The 16,715-nt window shown below is 40.0% G+C and overlaps 1 protein-coding gene across 1 annotated transcript in view; it reads right to left on the reverse strand.

Annotated features, from left to right (window-relative positions):
* Window positions 1-16,715, reverse strand: part of si:ch211-186j3.6 (neural-cadherin) — a 185,276-nt gene that overhangs the window by 46,866 nt on the left and 121,695 nt on the right. The window contains 2 exon segments of the mRNA XM_061704891.1: window positions 11,894-12,171; window positions 12,859-13,091. Of these exon segments, the coding sequence (XP_061560875.1) occupies window positions 11,894-12,171; window positions 12,859-13,091 (511 nt within the window).

Here is a 16,715-nt window from a genome sequence, read left to right on the forward strand (position 1 = left end):
GCTACTCCCCACACGTGACAGAATTGATACATAGTTTTGAATCATATTTTTTCCCCAATTGAAGTCTGCTCTTAAAACTAATGATGTCACCGATACCAATTTTTAAAAATGGAAATCTGAAAACATTATAATGACTCAAATAAATACAAAAATGAAACATGCAACTCTAACTTAGTGTAAAAACCCATGAAAAAAAAAAAAAAAAACGAGACAAAAACAGAGAAACACTGTATGTCATGAAGAAATGTAAGCCGCATCCATCATGTGGGGGGGGGGGGGGGGGGGGAGGGTTTACAACAATGTAGTAGCAGATGAGGACCATTAATTCACTCGGATTGTATGGGTGACATTTTGTGTTGGTTTGTGTGCGTGTAATCCGTGGATTATCTGGCGTGGTCATGCACGAGGAATCGCAACATCCCGCCCTCGTTTTTCCACTTTTTCCAGCTGCTTCTAATTAAACCAAGCCATGCACTCAAATGAACTTTGACTACCACATATGCTCAATGACTCTGTGTGTGTGTGTGTGTGTGTGTGTGTGTGTGTGTATGTGTATGTGTGTGTGTATGAATGAAAACGGTCAAACAAGTGAGTGAAATCATCAAAAATGAATCAAAACTGATGAAAATGGTGTTGACGATTTTGTCAGCGAATCAGAGCAAATAGTGCATAAAAGAGAAATTTATCACACACAAATCACTGAAATTTTGCATGAATGGATGAAAATGGCAAAAATGCACGTGCAAAATGGTTAAAAAAAATCATAAAATGAGCACTTAAAATGCGAAAAGAAATCCTCAAAAATGAACGTAAATTGTGAAATGGGTGAACGATGGCTGCATTGTTTTTGTCAGCAATTCAGTGGAAATGGTAAAGTGGAGCTCATCTTAAATGAGTAAATAATGGAGTAAAATATGAATTAAAAACAGTGAAAATTATCTCGAATGAGTGAGAATTGTCCCAAAAAAATAGTTAATAATAAATTATTATATATCCATCTTATCTGTCCAAAATGTGAATATACCACAAAGTAAAATAAATAAATACATAAATAAATAACAACTGAAAAATGTCTGGAAAAGCCTGCTAGAACAGCTAAACTTTCTTTGGGATGAATCAGAGGCACTTTAAATGGTGGCGTGTGTGCTGACTCTCATTTAACACGTTTGAATGTGATTGGTTCATTCTGAGCACAGTCACATCCGCAGTTATAAGAGGGTGTGCACACTTGTGCAACCACGTCATCTCAGTTGTTTAGTTTTACTTCCCATCTTGAATTAAAAAAAAGATTGGATTTTTACAGGTTATATGCCACGTTAGCGGAGGTTAAAGTTTTGAAATGACATGTGGTCTTATTTCGGATGTCACCGAAACAGGGATGACTTTTTATATCTGCTCTATATTTCCCTCGAGATTAGAAGAGCGCCCCCTAGCGCCCCATCTGGTTTTTGTCATCTGTGTTGTGATTGTGAGAAGGGACTTTGAATGAAATGAAAGATGACAGCGTCGCAATCTAGACAAATTGTCTGCGGTCACGCTGTGGAGTTGTGATGCTGTTGTCGTTAGCGCTTCATTACGTCGCTACGCTAACAATTCAATTCCAGACGCAGCCAAACACACACACACACACACAAAAAACAAAGCTTTTGTTTCACGCTAATTGAAGCAAATGTTGTCAAGCTCCCTGCACTAAACAAAAGTAACCCTCCCAAAATATCTTTCACACACAATTTGCTCCTCCGACGGCAAAAAGTTGTTACTCACATTTTCTCTCTTTTTCTTTTTTTAATGAGAGTTTTGCAAATATGGATGAAGTTTCATTAAAAGAGAGCTGTAATTACACTCAGCACCCAGGCACAGCTGGAATGTTTGCCTGGAGCGAGCACTCTGATTACGTTTAATTTTCTCCCTTTTATTGTTGTCGTTTTTGTTGCTTGTGTGCGGACCAGATCGCAGCCATGAAAGTTTATCCACCGCGTTAGCTCCCTGGCTATATCGCAACAACTTTATTCAAGTAAAATTATGACTATTACTACTATGATTGTCATTATTTAGAGTTTAAAGTAATTCATTCATGAATTTGTTTTCATCTCATACTATAAATATCTAGTTCTACAAAATGACCCAGATCGGGATAAAAAATTTAGTCCAGATCGCACAGCACTACCGAAAAAGAGCTTTTGTATTATCGTATCACATCACGATATAATAACAATGACATCAATGATATCATATATCATTTGTATTATTTCATTCCCTCCCCCAATGAGAATCGAAAAGAGAATTGATAAGGAATCGGACCAATCAGGGGTATCGGTAATGGAACCGGAATCGCTAAATTCCTATCAATTCCCATCACTAGCAACTAGTGACATTAAGAAATTCTACTAGTTAACATCTATCACTTCACTAATAGTACTAGCAGCACGCAGATGTCATCTAGTGCAAGGTTTTGCCTGACCCGTCAAATATAGTTGTCCTACAAGTGTGCAGAAAAAAAACAAAAAAACGGTACCAGTAAGGGAATCTTTCTTCTAGTACTCTCTAGTCATTCTACTCGTGTGCTGAATTAGCTTACACTTAGAAAAGTGTATTAGTACATGGATCTTTACGCTAGATGTGAAGGATTTCAAATAAATGCTCAAAAGGCTTTTTCCTAAATTGTCCTACTTGCAATAATGCATTGTTTTGTGTTCGTTTATTGTTCATTTGCGCCGCACGGAATCTCCTCATTAGCATCCGATCAGGCTGGCAGCCTCGTTTCGAACCGAGCCTGGCTCGCCTCGGGCGTCCGTTCCAGCTCTTCAGATCGCCGATTGGTTGCTTGATTGCCAAGTTAAATCAGGTGTCTCATTTGCATACAAGTAGCAGCGCTCACAAAGCAGGGTTGCAAAAATTCGGGGATTTTCAATGTTGGAAACTTTCCATGGGAATTGACAGGAAAAATAACCAGAAATTTGGAGAATGGAAGAGTCATTCTAACTTGCTTATAATGTATGTGTTGTTATTTCTTTGTTGTTAATTTTTTTTGGCCATCATGCCAACTACTTCAATGCTTTTCTTGGAACATTGCGGCGGTGTGGGCCAGAGAAGAAGCTATTAACTTTTGGTTTGAATCGGGATAGCCTCCGAGATTTGCTTCCCCTTCTGTTAACATTGCAATGTAGGTCATTATTTTTATTTTATTGTGTAAATGTTGAAGAGGCTCCACACGTCATTATGCAAAAAAAAAAAAAAAAAAAAAAAAAATTATCCTATTATTATTCTGCCAACTTTCGCCACTGTACTCCTTCCGCAATTCTCCATCGATTCAAATCATTCCAACTTCAAAACATTCACCTCATTCAGCACAGCTTGGGAACTATTTTCCACATTCCACAAATTTCGAAATTTGCACACTATTGCACATTTTCCATGAAACAAATACCATTGAAAAGAATACAGACGTGTTCCAAAGTTACAGTAACTCATACTTCCATATAACACAACTTGTTCAACCAATTCAAATCATACCAACTAGAAACTGTTTAGCTCAGTCAGTAGATCTTGGTAATATTGTTTTTCACATTCTCCAAATTTGCACATCTTCACAATAAAATTCCCAAATTAAGAGAGATTTTACAATGAAGGCCAAAAAACAACATTTCATGGCCCGAGACCTTCGATCCCTCAGACCATTGTCGGTTAACACAGTTCAACGCTACGTCTACAAATGTAAGTTAAAACTCTACCATGCAAAGCGAAAGCCATATATAATCAACAACACCCAGACGTTTCTCTGGACCTGAGCTAATCTGAGATGGACTGACGGAATGTGGAATAAAGTGTGCTGCGGTCTGACAAGTCCACATTCCAAATTGTTTTAGGAAATCATGGATGTGGTGTCATTCAGGGCAAAGATGAAAAGGATCACCTGGATTGTCATCAGGCAAAATTCAAAAGTCAGCATCTGTCATGGTATGGAGGTGTGTGAGTGCCCATGGCATCAGAATCAGAATCAGAATCATCTTTATTTGCCAAGTATGTCCAAAACACACAAGGAATTTGTCTCCGGTAGTTGGAGCCGCTCTAGTACAACAGACAGTCAATTTACAGAACACTTTGGGGACATAAAGACATTGACAAAAAACAATTGTGCAAAAAGATGTAGAGTCCTCTAGCACTTAGCATGGGTAACTTGCACATCTGTGAAGGCACCATTAATGCTGAAAGGTACATACAGCTTTTGGAGAAACATATGCTGCCATCCAAGCAACGTCTTTTTCATGGACGCCCCTGCTTATTTCAGCAAGACAATGCCAAACCACATTCTGCACATGTTAGAACAGCGTGGCTTTGTAGCCAGTGTGCAATAAAAATGTGCGCAGGCGCATTATGAAGCGCAAAATACGACAAGACAGAGATTTTTGAGCAACTGAAGTCGTACATCAATGAAGAATTCCACCTTGAAGCCTTCAACAATTAGTGTCTTCAATTCCCAAACGCTTATTGAGTGTTGTTAAAAGGAAAGGTGACGTAACACAGTAGTAAACATGCCCCTGTCCCAGCTTTTTGGGAAACGTGTTGCAGGCATTAAATTCAAAACGAGTGAATATTTGTAACAAAAACAATATTTATTTACATTTTACACAACGTCCCAACTTCATTGGAGTTGGGCTTTTGTTCTTAGTGACCGGTACCTCCTCTCTTCTTTCCATTTCTTGACCAATTCAAACTCTTCCGACTTCAAAATGGTCAACTCATTCAGGACATACAGTATACGGAATTATTCATCACTTCCCCCCCGTATTTTCAGACTAAAATTCCCAAATTTAAAGGGATTTCACATATTTACCCCCATTCCACATTACTTGCACAATTCAAACCATTCCAATTTCAAGTTCATTCTAGATTTGAACAATTCAATTAATCCAACAGGATTTCAGTTTTGCGTCATCTTTTATTACCGAACATTTGAGACCTTGAAACCTTTGTTTGTTTTTTACTTTAAGGTAAAAAACAAAAACAAAAAAAGGAGTTGAATCAGTACTTCGACAAGTCTTGTTTTTTTTTTTTTTCCCCCCACAAGTATCTATACTAGATACTTTGAGTACCTCTGCCACCTCTGCACCAAGAACACAAAGTGAAGTCCTCGGTGTAAAGGCAAGATGCATTTTGCGTACTAGCGGCGTTGCGGCACGCCTCTCACATGTCTAATGGAGCGTGTGAAGGCCTCTTTGAAACAAATTAAAGCAGACAGAAGATGCCAGCTCTTCTTCTTCTTCTCCTTCTTCTCTCACGCTTCTCAAGCGCCGTGATGAAATAAAGAGCTTTCCTTCTAACATACATTGTTGACGTCCAGCAACAAGCCCTTGATTAACAATTCACTTCCAAGCCGTCGTCCTTAAAAAAAACCAAAATCAAACAAACAAACAAAAAAAAAAAAACAGATTCACGCACGGAGATGAAATGTTTGTTTTGAAGATAGCCGCCACAGCCGAGTTTTTACGTCTTTTGACGAGCAAAGCAGCTAATTAGTTGTATGCGTAATGCTAGGCTACAGAAGGCTCTTTAATGTGATTGCGATGCAACAGTGGTGGAGGGCCACAGGGGGGGTGGGGGGGTTGCGTAGCATTTCAAAAGAAGAAGAATAAAATTAAGTGGAATCTCCCAAAAAAAAAAAAAAGCCAATCATGATTGCAAGAATTGCTCAAATGCTAACGTGCTAACAGTAGGCTTACAAATATATAGTGGACTGTGAAAAATACAACCATCGATGTGCACCAAGTGAGCTAGGATTATCCTTCAATAATCCTTATTGAAGGAGTAGAGTAATATGAAATGAAAATGCCTTTCAAATAAAAAAAAATTTCATGAAACATTGGAAAATTGTGAGGAAAAGTGGGAATTTTTGTGAAAATTAAAATGTGTTGCTTGCATATATTTAGTGAGCTTAATACTGTATTTTGACGTTGGAATGTTTTGAATCAGAAAAAAAAAAAGTGGATATTTTAGAAGGACAAAATATGCTTGTGAAAAAGGACAATTTTATTTAGGTGCATAATAACATTTGTGAGTCAGTGGTTGATTATTTTCATTATTTTGTAATTAAAAAAAAAAATTTCCCAAAGGAAATAATCAATCAAAGATCATGAGATAGTATTTTGCCAATATTCATGGACTATTTACTGAATGAGAGGACTTAAATTTGTTCAAAATTGACCTGTGTAATGTCATCACCAAACTCACTGGAATTTTACATCAATACATTTGTAATATTTAAAAAAAAAAAAAAAAAAAAAGTAAGATACCGAAACAGTTCCAGTGAAGTTGTCATGGTTTGAATAATAACTGAATAACATCAATTTGTAAAATCTCTTCATTCATTTTACTGGGACTTTTTACATTGAAAATTTGGAAATGTGCGGAAAAGTGAAAATTTTATGAATGTAAAAAATATTTGCTCACCTGTCCTGAACGAGGTGAATATTTTGACTTTGGAATGGTTTGATGCTGATGAATAAATTCATGTGTGCAAATCGCTACAGACGATGTGTTTTGCTCATCAAACTTGGCTTGCTGTGACCAACCAATCAGAGGACAGTAAAATGCTGATGTCATCGAGGGTCCTGTAAAGAATGAATTTTAAATCTGATTCATTAAAGAAACACCATTGCTAATTTGGTTTTCTATTACATGGGCCAGCACTACGGATTGTGAAGGCCCTGGGCAAATTAGATTGACATGGCAACATATACAGGCTGAAATCTGATTGGATGAAAAATCGAACATCCACAAACGTCCTGGAGGCGGTACAGCCAAGAGAATAGACTGTTGGGGAATAAATCAATACAATTTCATGGAACAAATATTTGAATTGAGGTTGTAAGTGTCGCTCAGTGTTTCTGATAGCATAGCATTTACACAATTAGATACTTATGAGAAGTTTGTGGACAATTTGTCTCTCCTGGCAAACCAACTGCGTTTATGGCTAACAATTAGCGGCTGATCACCTGCAGCGTCGGGCGGCGACACGATGGCGGCAGGGGAATCGTCCGGAAGCGGTGGTGCGTTTGAATACCCGGCAGGGGTGTGTGCAATAAACGTTACCATTGGGGAGTCCTAAATGCGAATAAATATCCAATTGTTGCCAGTCCCTGTTTTTAATCCTGCCCCCTGTGGAGTCCTTTGGATATTTGTGTTCTGACATTGTGGAGAGAAACGCTTTTGGGGTGGTGCTCTCTTGGGGGTTTGGCACCTATTCAATCAGGTAATGTACACAAAGAAATATTTACAACGCAGGTGGCTGATTTTTCATTCGGTGGGGTAATGCCAGAGTCAGCAGGTGGTGCTAAAGTTAGTAGAAATTGAATAGCAACGTTGTCTTGGTTAATATTCCTTGCGAACCAATAGTAATATTATTAATTCTGATTCTGATTAAGATACACATTTTTTAATTCACGAGAGTTAAAAAGCCATTGCGGTATCTTTTTTTTTTTTTTTTTTTGTGGTCTATGCATTAACTAGATAAAATCCCACAAATTCTGCCAGGCAATCAACCAGTAAAAATTCATTTTTTTGGGAGTGATTTTATTTGGACAGGTCGCTCTCATCATCCTCGTTTGCAGCGAGAGGCCGCAAGGCCTTCTGCCCTGTGTCATCAGAGTGAGTGTACCGTGTTGATTTCATTTTCTGTGCCCGAGCAAGAAACATGACCGGGGAGAAAAAGGATCTGAGCAATTTTGATACGGTTTTTTGGGGTAATTTCCTATGGGTGTGTTGACTTGCCCTGTCTTTTTCTTTGCCATGTAAGGCAGTGCCTTACTGAGTGTAATTGGCCTTCAAAAGTCGAGGCTGGCAGCATTATAAATATGCTTCGGTGTTTGTTTCAACTCTCCAAGACCGGTGACACATACTGCCAATGGCTGACTGGTCCCAAGGATGGAAAAACACCATAAAGGGCCGCACACACACACCATTATTGTTAAAATTGTCCTTTAAGTAGTGCCCAGTCCCACTTTTGATGCCTTTGTGGCGAGATAGCCGGCCAGAAGTACGCATGGAGGTCTGCCGGGACTCGTCGACCTTGAGAAGAAAACTTTGGAGACATTCGGAAAGCATACAAAATGTCATTGGGCAACACCAACGATTGTCTTTTTTTTTTTGTGAGTTTTCTCGCAAAAAACAGACAACAAAAACAGGGAGGACAAAAAGGGGGAGAAAAAGCCGTCTGCTGCCGCAACCTATGAATGACAAAATTTCTAATTGGCCAACTGCACGCCTGTTGCTGGACAGAATTTACGGGGGCATACTCATTTGTGTCCCAAAGCTCATTAAAAACAATTACACTCGCTGTGACGTTTCCACCGTGACGCGGGGTCGAGGGCTTTTCTTCTTTTCTTTTGTTTGCGTTCAATAAACAATAAGGCAATAAGGCGGGGAGGGTCCGTCTCATTCCAGACACTGCACGCTATGTCATGTGTCACATTCACGAAAGAAAGAAAGTAAGCGCCTCTATTTTTCAGAACAGTCAAGGAGATAAACGATAAAGGTAGGATTAGTAGCCATACGAACACAGCTTCAATTAAGTTATTACTAAAGCCAGGTAACGACCTCATTCTCTCGGCGAATTATCGGCCCTTATCACTGATTAATGTAGGTATCAATATTATCTCGAAAGCCCTCGCAGCGAGACTTGAAAAGGTACTTCCGTCGATAAACCAGACAGGCTTCATTAAAGGTAGAAGTTCCACAAATAATGTCAGACCTCTGTTGAATTTAATAAGCATGTCACAGCGTAAAAATCAAAACGCAATCATCAAGTCACTTGATGCAGAGAAAACTTTCGATAAAGTTAACTGGGCTTTCCTGTTTGCAGTACTTCGCAAATTTGGCTTTGCAGATTCATTTACACATTGGATAACAACTTTATGCAATTCGCCGAAAGCGACAGTTACCACAAATAGGATTATTCACAAAGTTTCACATTACAAAGAGGAACCAGACAAGGATGTCCACTCTCACCAACGCTATCTGCAATATTGATTGAACCTCTTTCTGCCGCTATACGTCAGAATGCTAATATTCAAGGTATCTGCTCACTAGTGACAGAACACAAAATCAATCGATATGTTGATGATATTCTTCTTTACTTACAGGAACACAAGTATTCTTTTCAGGCAGTCTTCAATCTCATTAAAACATTTTCACAAATATCAGACGACGCTATTAACTGGACAAAATCAACAATACTCCCAATAACAGCAAACTCATGGACTCCTGCTAATCAAATCCCAGATTACCCTATTTCTTATCGGAAACATTATTTAGTATTTAGGTAACAATATTTTGTCAAAACTCACAGAGCTAACCAATCTAAATTACACACCAATTCTGGAAAAAAAAATCTCAGATGATTTAAGATGCTGGAATAACTTGCCTATATCGTTACTGGGAAGAATAGCTACAATAAAAATGAAAACCTTACCTCAAATAAATTATTTATTTTCAATTATTCCATTTAAGACCACATTTAAATGGTTTCAAACCTTAGATTCGGCTGAAATGAATATTTATTTAAAAACAATAACAAAAACACAATCAGTCTATCCACTCTTCAGAAAGGTAAACAGGAGGGAGGCCTAATTGATCCCAACTTTAAACACTATTATTTAGCTAACTAAATAGGCAATTAAATGGTTGCACCACAATGAGGAGTGTGATTCTTGGCTAGAATTGGAACAAATAGACTGCAAGAACATCAAACCCCCAAAACTCCCATTTATTTCTACTCGTCTTAAACGCCATAAATGCTTCAAGAATGAAATAATGTTCTGTTCGACTGATCATCTCTGATTCTCAATAAACCTCAATTATAATATTAAGAAACCACAGCGGAAGCTTAAAAACTCCACTGTGACACAATAAAACTGTTCCGGCATAAAAGGGATACAGATGCTTGACCTAACATCTGAACAGGACAAAAAAAAAAAAAGTTATGATAACTGCCAACTGCGCACAATAGAAATAAACACAAATAAAAAAACAAGAAATAATCCACAAATCCCAAAAGGTTAATGGCACGTTCAGACACGTATGTGTGAAATGTACTGTCATTAATTTTGCTATCGCTCCTCTTGCCAGTTATTCATGACGACTGCAACCTTGCACAATACAAATACATCAAATAACAAGAAATAATCCACAAAGTAAAATAATAATAATTAAAATTCACAATACGCTATGTCAACCACGCACACACGTTTGTGTCAGATGTTTTTGTTTTTTTTCATGACCGCTGCCACCTTGCACAACCGATATCAAAAGCACTAAACATAATCCACAAAGTATAAAAAAAGTCCAAAACACTTGACCAAGCTCACACGCACACAATGGTTGTGTCATATGATTAATGTGAAAGCTCCTCTCCCCAGTTTTTTTTTTTTTTTTTTTCATAAAACAGGAATAAACAACACCTTGAAATACAACCCCAATTCTAATGAAGTTGGGACGTTGTGTTAAACATAAATAAAAACAGAATGCAATTATTTGCAAATCATGTTCGACCTATATTTAACTGAATACACAACAAAGACAAGATATTTAATGTTCAAACTGATAAACTTGATTGTTTTTAGCAAATAATCATGAACTTAGAAATTTATGGCTGCAACACGTTCCAAAAAAGCTGCGACAGCTGGCAAAAAAGACGGAGAAAGTTGAGGAGTTCTCATAAAACACCTGTTTGGAACATCCCACAGGTGAAGAGGCTAATTGGGAACAGGTGGGTGCCATGATTGGGTAGAAAAGCAAGCAAAGATGGCGCGAGGTTCACCTCTTTCTGCACATGTGCGTGAGAAAATAGTCCAACAGTTTGAGGACAATGTTTCTCAACGTACAATTGCAAGGAATTTAGGGATTTCATCATCTACGGGCCATAATATCATCAAAAGGTTCAGAGAATCTGGAGAAATCACTGCATGTCAGCGGCGAGGCCGAAAACCGACATTGAATGCCCGTGACCTTCGATCCCTCAGGCGGCACTGCATCAAAAACCCACATCAATGTGTAAAGGATATCACCACATGGGCTCAGGAACACTTCAGAAAACAAATCTCGGTAAATACAGAGCGGCTCTGCATCCGTAAGTGCTACTTGAAACTCTACTATGCAAAGCAAAAGCCATTTATCAACAACACCCATAAACGCCGCCGCCTTCTCTGGGCCCGAACTCATCTAAGATGGACCGACGCAAAGTGGAAAAGTGTTCTGTGGTCCGACGAGTCCATATTTCAGTTTGTTTTTGGAAACTGTGGACGTCGTGTCCTCTGGGCCAAAGAGGAAAAGAACCATCCGGACTGTTATGGAAGCAAAGTTCAAAAGCCAGCATCTGTGATGCTACGGGGCTGTGTTAGTGCCAATGGCATGGGTAACTTACACATCTGTGAAGGTACCATTAATGCTGAAAGGTACATTCAGGTTTTGGAGAAACATGCTGCCATCCAAGCCATCCGTCTTTTTCATGGACGCCCCTGCTTATTTCAGCAAGACAATGCCAAACCACATTCTGCACGTGTTACAACAGCGTGGCTTCTTAGTAAAAGAGTGCGGGTAATGGATTGGCCTGCCTATTGAATGTTGTTAAAAGAAAAGGTGATGTAACACAATGGTAAACATGACCCTGTCGCAGCTTTTTTGGAGCGTGTTGCAGCCATAAAATTCCAAGTTAATGATTATTTGCTAAGAACAAAAAGTTGATCAGTTTGAACATTAAATGTCTTGTCTTTGTAGTGTTTTCAATTAAATATAGGTGGAACATGATTTGCAAATCATTGTATTCTGCTTTTATTTATGTGCCACACAACATCCCAACTTCTTTGGAATTGGGATTGTAATCTCGAAGGCCCCAACTGACCTGTAGCCATGCTGCGTGTCCACACACACGCCTCCGTTGAAGCACGGGTTCCTGGGGTAAGCGTCACAGGGCTGATGCGTCTGCTGGCGCCCAGGGCAGGCGCAGACGGCGACCGCCTCCACCGTGACGGACACCAAACTCCTGGAGCCGCAGTCCACCACGGTGGCCGCGTCCCGGACGTCGACTACGCTGGAGCAGCCTCCCGCCCCGCCGCACTCGGACTGCGGGCACTCGTCCACGCGCACCTGATAGACTCGGACCTGCAGGAAGGACTGAAGCTGCATGGACATACAAAAGTGGTCAAGGTTAGGGCTTCAAGTTAGGGTTTGATGACTATCTTAAGGTTTCAACACTGTATCAGTTTCAAATTTGGGTTTTAAGTCTGGGTTAGTGTTTCAACTTTGGGATTTAAGTCAAGGTAAGGGTTAAAAAGTGGGGTTTTAATACAGGGTTATGGTTTCAAAGCATGGCTTTAAATCAGGGTTAGTATTTCAAGTTTGGGTTTTCAATTAGGGTTTTAAGTGAGAGTTAGGGTTTCAAAGTTAGGTTTTAGGTCAGGGTTAGTGTTTCAAGTTAGGTTTTGAAACTGGGGTTTCAAGCCAGAGTTAGGGTTTCAAAGTAGGGTTTTAAATCAGGGTTTGGGCTTCAAGTTAACGTTTCAAAGTAGGGTGTGAAGACAAGTTTAGGGTTTCAGGTCTGTGTTACAGTTTCAAAGTAGGGTTTTAGGTCTGGTCCAGTGTTTCAAGTTAGGGTTTCAAGTTCAGGTTGACGTTTTAAATTAGGGTTGGAAGACAAGCTTATGTTTTAAATCCAGTGTTACAGTTTAAAAGTAGGGTCTTAAGTCAGCGTTATTGTCTCAAGTAAGGTTTCAAGTTGGAGTTGATGCGGTTATCCACATATTTAAAAAAAAATATATATCTTAAAAATTCCTATTCAAAGTCACGGTTCCAAAGTAGCAAATGGACCTTCTGTTTGTGCGCCGCCAGGTAACCGTGTATCTTCTCGGGCCGCAGGAAGGCGGCGTTGCCGGCGCGCACGGCGAAGCGCACGTCCATCATGCGGCCGGAGACGTCGCTCAGGCCGAACACGTTGACGTCGGACGGCGACACCGACAACATCTCCGACAGGAAGTCGGAGAGGAGCTCGAAGCGGCTGCGCTGCTTGCCCCTCGGCTCCATGAACTCCTTGGCCGTCATGTCTGCAACACACGCCAACGCAAACATTGACAAAACGGTCAAAAGTCAAGTTGGTGTTGTGGTCTCCAAGTAGGGTATTGAGTCAGGATTAGGGTCACAAAGTAGGCTCTGAAGTCCAGTTTAAAGTTTTAAGATAATGTTATGGTTTCAAATTAGGGTTTTAAATCGGGGAACTGAAGTGCCGTTCCTTTGAAACAGGACAAAGAGCCAGTGATGAGCAAGACTAAATACCGTATTTCAAAGAAAAACAACACCAGGAGGCCTAATTTGATTCTGAGTTTCTCCTGACAGCTAATTGATATACTTGTTGTCTTTTATTGATTGACAGCGTACACAGGAGGCTTTCATCACAGCCTGTGTCGAAATTGTTTTAAGTGAAGCGCGTCTGTACACAAAACACGGCCCACGAGTGTTTTATTTAGGACTAAAAATGAATGCAATGTAACAATAAACCGCCGCAAAAAAAAATGTTTTCTCTTCTTTTTTTTATTTGCCCCCACAGAGAACAACAAGGATATCAGAGAAAAGGCACGCATCAAAGACCCTTCCTCAGCTGGGAGAGATGCAATAAGCTTTAGTCGCACGCGCGCACACACACGGGCACACGCGCACACCGGTGAGAGTCCTCAACAAGTCTGTGAGAAGTGGAGTGTAAAAAAAAAAAAAAAAACCCACCCAGACAACAGGGAGAACATGCAAACTCCACACAGGCGGGGGCGGGGATTGAACCCCGGTCTTCAGAACTGTGAGGCAGACGCTCTAACCAGTCGTCCACCGTGCCGCCGTGTATGGGTCATTTTCAAAGACGTGGCCCACTGTATTTCCTTTTGAAAATCAATTTTACTGATGTGAGTACAGTGGAACCTCAATTTAATGGACTAATAGGGGTTGTCCGTTAAATCAGATTGTCTGTTGAATTCAAGTACTTTTTTTGTGGCCTAAAAACACCAGTACAGTACAAAATTACCGTTTTGTACTTTTTTTTGGTACTTTTTTTCGTGGGCTAAAAACACCCGGTATGGTACAAAATGATTGTAAATAAATATAAAAAAAAGATTGAATTTAAAAAAAGAAAAAAAAAAAGAAAAGGGTTTTAAGTTGATCCAAACTTAACTCACTGGTATATGAAAGGGGTGAACTGGACACTATTTTCTGTACGTTAAATCAAAAGTCTGTTAAATTGAGGTATTTGTATTATTGGCAGTTGTTATCCATCAAAAAGTCATAAACTGTTTCTAAGAAGAAGGAAAAAAAAAATTCTAAAATAATCATTTTCAAACTTTTAATGCCAAAATGTCATCACCGTTTGGGGTTCGAAATTAAGTTTCATGATTTGCAACATGTTTTCTGAAGATCCTAATTCGATTTTTGGATAAATGGGATTTTCCTGGGATATGGAATGAATAGGTATGCATTTGTGAAAGCCAAAGAATAAGCAAAACAATTTCCTGCTCACTGAACTGAGGTCTTGTCCAATGCCCTTGGTGTTGTGCAATTTGGAATTGTCTTTACCGTTATTGTCATTGTATAAAGTCAAAAGTGCAACGCGTTTAATGAGCAGTTGGGATCATTTATGCACAATTATTATTATGATTTTTTTGTACGTGTCTTTACCGTTATTGATCAAATTATATGGAAAATGGCCAAGAACCCCTCTATCCATCATTCATAATCCTAAAATCCATCCGTCCGTGCCCTCTATCATCCATTAATTATCGACTCCATACTTCCATCTATGTATACTGAGAGCTATTCAGACAAGATCTTAAAAAAAGGAGGTCGGACGAGCGCCGAGTGTACGTCAGCTCTCATCCATCCGCCCGGGCGGAGGAGGACGGACGAGGGCCGACGGGGAGACGGTCGGGGAGTAAAGTGGGCTGCGGGGGAAAAGCCTGGTAAGTCCTAACACTTTGTGACAGCCTCTGCACCTGGCGCACATCCAAACACACTGCTGCTCTCTCCTCGCTACAGGCTTTGTGCCTCCATCTGAATACATTATCCAGGGCGCACACACTAAAACGCATTTTAAACGGCATCTGCGGCGGAGGACTTTTTTATTATTATTTTTTTTTTAAAAGAAGTTTTTGAAGGCTCCCTTGGTTTAGAAAGCTGCCTTGAAAGAGTCGCACAGTACCGAGAGTCACTTCAATGGCTGCTCGAATCGATCGGACCGCCAAGACAGCAAAACACAAAAGCTGATTGAAGAGTAATCAAGACGCCGGAGGAAGAAGAGCGAAAGATTCAAAACCGTTGCCGGAGCTGCAAAATCCTCTCTGGGATGCTGACAGAATATCTACAAGATGTTTAAGGACTGTTTTCCCAGATTAAATCAAGGGTAATCAATAATAAATCAAGCTAAATGTAAAAAAGACATGGCTGCTTCAAACAGGCCGGCACTCGGCATCCAGACATCAGGCATGGCTTTGGGGGTGGGGGGTGGGGGTCTTACTCATGACGAATGCACCTACAAAATGTCGTGTTGTCAAGTGACTCTGGGCAGAAATTTCCCCCAAAAAATGTGGCACACTGAAAAGCAGGAGCGGTTAAACGAGCGCGGAAGATATTTCTCCGTAGTATCGATCCTCGCTTGCCTCGCCGGGAGGGAGAGAAATATTTGGGCAATATCTCGCTTGACCATGTCGCCTTTGAAAGGTCAAACCCTCAACGAGAGCTCTTCATCTAGTCTGGGTCTCGCGTCGGGGAACTTTTTGGCGGACTTTCAAGGACTTTCTGCTTTTTCCACAAAAAAAGCGCACCGATAGCGAAGCGAACAAGGCGGTGGGTGTTATGCGCTGATGTCAGGGGCGGAGGGGGGTGGGGGGGGGGGGGGGGGGGTGTTTGCATTAATCTCACGGAGGCGATTCAAGTCGCGCGCCGCTTTTGCATTCCGCATTTGTTCCCGGGAATGGGATTTAGAAAGTCAAGCCGGTCTATAAGTAACGGTCGAACTGGAATATTTTCACAAGACTCCATCACGCTGACGACCAATCGACGCGAGCGCTTTATTATTTTGCACGGCCCACCCGCACTCCCACACTTTCACCTCCAGATGATCGCCAAGTCAGATTTTCTTTGGTGATTTTCTTACGCCATTGACGGAGGCTCAAAGTATTAGATTTTGTTTTTTTTTATTTATTCTTACAGGCAACCCCATCATCCCCTCAAATCAGACATATGGAAAATTGTAACCACTGTGCCTTCACCAAATTTTACTTAACTCATTCACCGCCAGCCATTTTTTTTTATTTTCAGATAGAATTACGCAATATCTCATTATATATATATATATATATATTCTCTTTAATTATATTGTTATGTTTTTTTTTTGTTTTTTTTGTTTTTTTACAGTATATAATGTTACTTGTTCATATTGCCCTTAATTCAAGTAAAGCAATAAAAATCCTTGACTCCTCGAATAATGTGTGTGTCCAGTATGTGTGTGTCGACCGATATCTAATATAAAAAAAAAAATACGCATCTTCACTTATCCTCAACACAAAGTGTGTAACAGGGCACACTTGGTTGACGAATTATTATTATTATTTTTTTGGACAATTTTATTTCATGTTGACATTTGTATATACATATCGCTGGCATTGGGCGGAAGACTCACATCTCCAAAACCA

This window comes from Phycodurus eques, chromosome 2 (assembly GCF_024500275.1).
Source record: "Phycodurus eques isolate BA_2022a chromosome 2, UOR_Pequ_1.1, whole genome shotgun sequence".
NCBI lineage: Eukaryota > Metazoa > Chordata > Actinopteri > Syngnathiformes > Syngnathidae > Phycodurus > Phycodurus eques.